This window comes from Sprattus sprattus (genome assembly GCF_963457725.1).
Source record: "Sprattus sprattus genome assembly, chromosome: 19".
NCBI lineage: Eukaryota > Metazoa > Chordata > Actinopteri > Clupeiformes > Clupeidae > Sprattus > Sprattus sprattus.
The window spans coordinates 8,171,524-8,175,740 of record NC_137917.1 but is presented as its reverse complement, the minus strand read 5'-3'; the positions used below and the strand labels follow the sequence as shown (position 1 = coordinate 8,175,740).

Below are 4,217 nucleotides of genomic sequence, written 5' to 3'. Positions count from 1 at the left end.
ATGACATGCGTTTATAATAGTATAATAAATAGTAACTCTGGTAAGACATGATTCCTTGCTAAATATATTGTTGTATTGATTTGGATGCGCTGTCGTCTACCTTTCCAATCTGACTCGCAATAGGAGAAGACACATAAGCATGTCCCTTTAAAAGTAAGTTTATCGTCTACACTGGAATGAGGTCAGACATAAAGCTCCTCATTGAACGCGCTGATTATTATTAGATTTCTTATTCAGCCAATAGGCGCTCGGGAGGCGTGACATTTGGCGCGAGGAAGGATGGAGACAGTCGCTGATTGGTCGGATTCTATCGCCATTCTATTTGTGCAAAGGGATAAAGCTGCGAGTGTCTGAATCTGAAGCTGTTAAAACTCACATATCGCAGATGGCAAGTGGATGCTAGTGCGAGGCAACAAGGCGGTCTTCCCACATGGTCCTGAGAGGGAAAGATATGCAGACTGACTTCTACCGCTTCCGAAACTTGGAGAGAGCTTTGCAGTATCAGTGCGCTCACATAACCAATGAACTATTTCACGGCACCAGCAACTGTTACTCGAGCTCAGCAGAAGGGCGCTGTGTAAGCGAGCGACAGCGGGCTGGTACAGCCGCAGATAGATCCCAAACAACGAACTTTTCACCCGAGCAGTTCCTGCTCTGGAAAGGACTGTAAACCACTTACATTCTGCCTCTCAGGGTTGACCTCATATCACACAACGAGAACTAAGCACAGTTCGCTCCTCACATCAGCAGTTTGGAGGACTTCTTTGAGAGAGCACATTCTTTCTGACATTTTTAGACATGGTTCAAAGAAGCAGCAGCGCGGAGAACCCCGAAGCTCTGTTCGCCGGGGAGTCTTCCGATTCCGGAGCTATGGACCTGGACATAGCTTCTTCTCCCTCTCCCGGTTCTACTGCTTCGGCTGGGGATAAAGTAGACCCCGCTTGGTGTAAAACCCCCACCGGTCACATCAAGAGACCTATGAATGCTTTTATGGTATGGTCTCAGATAGAGAGGCGTAAAATTATGGAACAGTCACCGGATATGCACAACGCTGAGATCTCCAAACGACTAGGCAAGCGCTGGAAACTCCTGAAAGACTGCGACAAGATCCCCTTCATCCGGGAAGCAGAGCGGCTCCGGCTCAAACACATGGCTGACTATCCAGACTACAAGTACCGGCCAAGGAAGAAGGCGAAGTCCAGTAGCTCCAAGTCCAGCGGCACTGACAAGCCGGAGAAACCGACTGGCAGCAGCTGCGCCTCTACCAGCTCCAAGCCGTCCTCCAGAAAGAGTGGCGGGTCCCGATCTGCCAGTAAACAGCACAAACTAGTCCTGAGTAGCGCCAAAGCCGCGGCACCAGAGCCGCACTCTCCAGCTGTTGCCGCGGACCATCACTCACTCTACAAATCCAGGTCTGTCTCGGCTGCCAAGCATATTCCCGAGAAGAAATCAAAGAGGGTCTACGTGTTTCCAGGAAGCGGGGTGAGTCCATCCTCGGTGGCTGTCCCTGCAAGCCCAACGCTCAGCAGCTCCGCAGAGTCAACCGAGACGCTGAGCCTGTATGAGGACGGAACAGCGAGTGGCAAACACGGCGCCGACTCCCCGCGCAGCGACTGCTCGGACCAGCACCGTTACACCAGCACGCGGGCGACGTCCCCTGCTCCCTCCGCGTCCTCTTCCTCCCAGTCTTCCTCCTCGGACGAGGAGTTTGAAGACGACCTGCTGGACGTGAATCCTAGCCCTGGCTTCGACAGCATGTCTCTGGGTAGCATAAGCTCATCAGTACTGGACCGGGATTTGGACTTTCATTTCGAGTCGGGGGCCGGTTCTCATTTCGAGTTCCCTGACTACTGCACCCCAGAGGTTAGCGAGATGATCTCGGGGGATTGGCTGGAGTCCACCATCTCAAACTTGGTGTTCACGTATTGAACAAGAAAACCGAAGTTGTTGACTTTCCATTAAATTCTAAAAAAAAAAAAGGGATTCCGGTGAAGTGCGATTGTGTTCATATACCGAATGGGTCCCGTGCAAGAGCGGCGGTGAGCGCGCGGCATGACTGCATGCCTGCATTATGTTTCCGGCATGACGGACTGAGACGGGGGTCAGGAAGAGGCGGATGATATGATCCCGACAGTCCAGAAACAAGAGGAGTGTATGAGAGTGCGTCCTGAGCCGGACCGATCCGATAGGAAAACATACACTCAATCCGAACTGGAAACTGTGATTGATTTGCACGTACACAAGGGCGGGCTCAGGTCGGCTATTTTAATCAGTTTTAATTAAAAGGGACTTGATAAACTCTTTAACGATCGCCAAGTGAACTTGATGTCTTTAGAGGTACAGATGTGGGCCGCATTGGGTTGTGTCATCGTGATGAATTTAGGAACCAGGTGGGTTACGGCAAACATTTATATTGAAAAAGACAGAAATGCATGTTAGCTGTCCTCTTTCTGTGAGATTTCTGTCAGACTGTCCACCAGCATTAGGGTTATTTGACAAAGGGTGGCGTTATGTTTGATTCCTTCTTACGGGACAAAAAAATCACCAGCTTTTCATTCTTAACTTCAGGATTCAAACACAACTCAAACCTGTGCTGAACTTTATACTCTGCAATTCAGGACCAAATTCTTAGCTGTTAGTTGCTGTTAGATGCCAGTTTGGAACAGTTTCTCCCAACCTCCTGCTCTTGGAGACGCGCAGCGCTGTTTGTTTGGGGTGTCTCCACACCCTTGATCACATGGATACACCTGAGTCCACTAATCAAGGGCTTTAACTATTTGAAGACTCGGTCAAGTGTGCTAGGACGGGGAGAGATCTGAACCATCCAGTGCCGTGCGTCCTAGGATAAGGGTTAGGAAGCACTGATCTAGCCTACAGTAGAGTTTTGATTTCTTCATTCTGGAGTTTCCTTTCTTTCGTCTACACAGATGCCATGTTTTTATATGGATGTATTTATATACCAGCCAAACTTTTTTGTTTTATTTGTGTTCTCGTCAGTCTTGTCATAAACACCCAGTCTCCTTCTCCCAGGAAGGGCTAGAGTTTAAACTTTTGAGTTTTTTTATATTTAAATGTAGAGTTTTGACACTTAAAGAGAGGAAACGTTTGATTATTTTCTCAGTGTATTTTTGTACAGAAATATATAAAAGGGGGTGTCAATCGGTGTATTATCGCTGTTTGGATTTCCTAATTTTAAGAACTGGGTTGGTTGGTTATCTCACAATCAGCCTCCTATTCCTGTTTACACTTTCACTCTGCGGGCGTCTTAAAGACCCAGGCTCCATTTCCACTTTCAAAAGTGCAGGCGTCTTAAAGACACAGGCTCATTTTTCAGCACAGCAGCAAACATGTGCTCCGACAAGGAGTTAGAGCGGCCATAAGCCTACCACATTTTTTTCTCCTAGGCTCTTGCCTCTTACAGAGAGATTGTAGCTTTAAATGATCCGTTTGTGACCGTTTTTTATACCAAGAGCTTCGGTTTGAACCACTGGATGGAATATAAACATGACACGTTTTCAAAATGCCGATTTGAGTTCGCAAGGATTATGTATTGCGTTTCTCATTGTATTTAAATATTTAATCTTTTCTACTTGTCGGCTCAATAAAGCCAATTGTTTTAGTATCTGATGGCATGGTGAATAGAATTTGTATTTCCAATTCAGGTTTCTAGCTGTTGTGTTTATGAAAAGAGCAAAAAATCAGAAAAAAATGTGGAAACATCTTTGTACATTTGACTGTATTATAAGCAAAAAGATTGTGTGTTGCTGTATGTTGTTTCTCTGTAACAGGACAGGCACTAGAATAGTCATCTTAACACACCCTTACTTAGTCTTGAGATGGCTGTTCAGATTATATATAAACAAGTTTAAATATATTAACCTTATTTTCATCCATTCTGTGCAATATGTTGTGTCCATTATTGTTTTGTCTGGTCATGCCATAACATGTTTTCTGAGGGGAGAGCAATCTCATGCCAGCTATTTGTGTGGTCACTGCCTGTCAGATTGTTGATATACTTCTGTACATAACTTTTTCAAGAAGGAAAATAAAACTGAAAAACAAATCAGCTGGAACTGAACTCTAAGCCTGTCTGAGTTGCCTCTGTTTCTCTGTGTGTGTGTGTGTGTGTGTGTGTGTGTGTGTGTGTGTTTGTGTGTTTGTGCGTAAATGTCGTTCACTGACACTCCAACCCCCGAACAGTCTGTTTGTACTTCATG

The 4,217-nt window shown here is 46.1% G+C and overlaps 1 protein-coding gene across 1 annotated transcript; it reads left to right on the top strand.

Annotated features, from left to right (window-relative positions):
• Positions 1–392: 392 nt before the first annotated feature.
• On the top strand, positions 393–3,995 carry LOC308380853 (transcription factor SOX-4-like). The gene has a single exon (XM_080858296.1). The coding sequence runs from the start codon at positions 799–801 to the stop codon at positions 1,927–1,929; it is 1,131 nt and encodes a 376-aa protein (XP_080714422.1). The 5' UTR covers positions 393–798; the 3' UTR covers positions 1,930–3,995.
• The last annotated feature ends 222 nt before the right edge of the window (positions 3,996–4,217 follow it).

What these genes read in the sequence shown, in the direction of transcription:
- LOC308380853 (XM_080858296.1), top strand. Translation starts at nt 799, where the DNA reads ATGGTTCAAAGAAGCAGCAGCGCGGAGAACCCCGAAGCTCTGTTCGCC.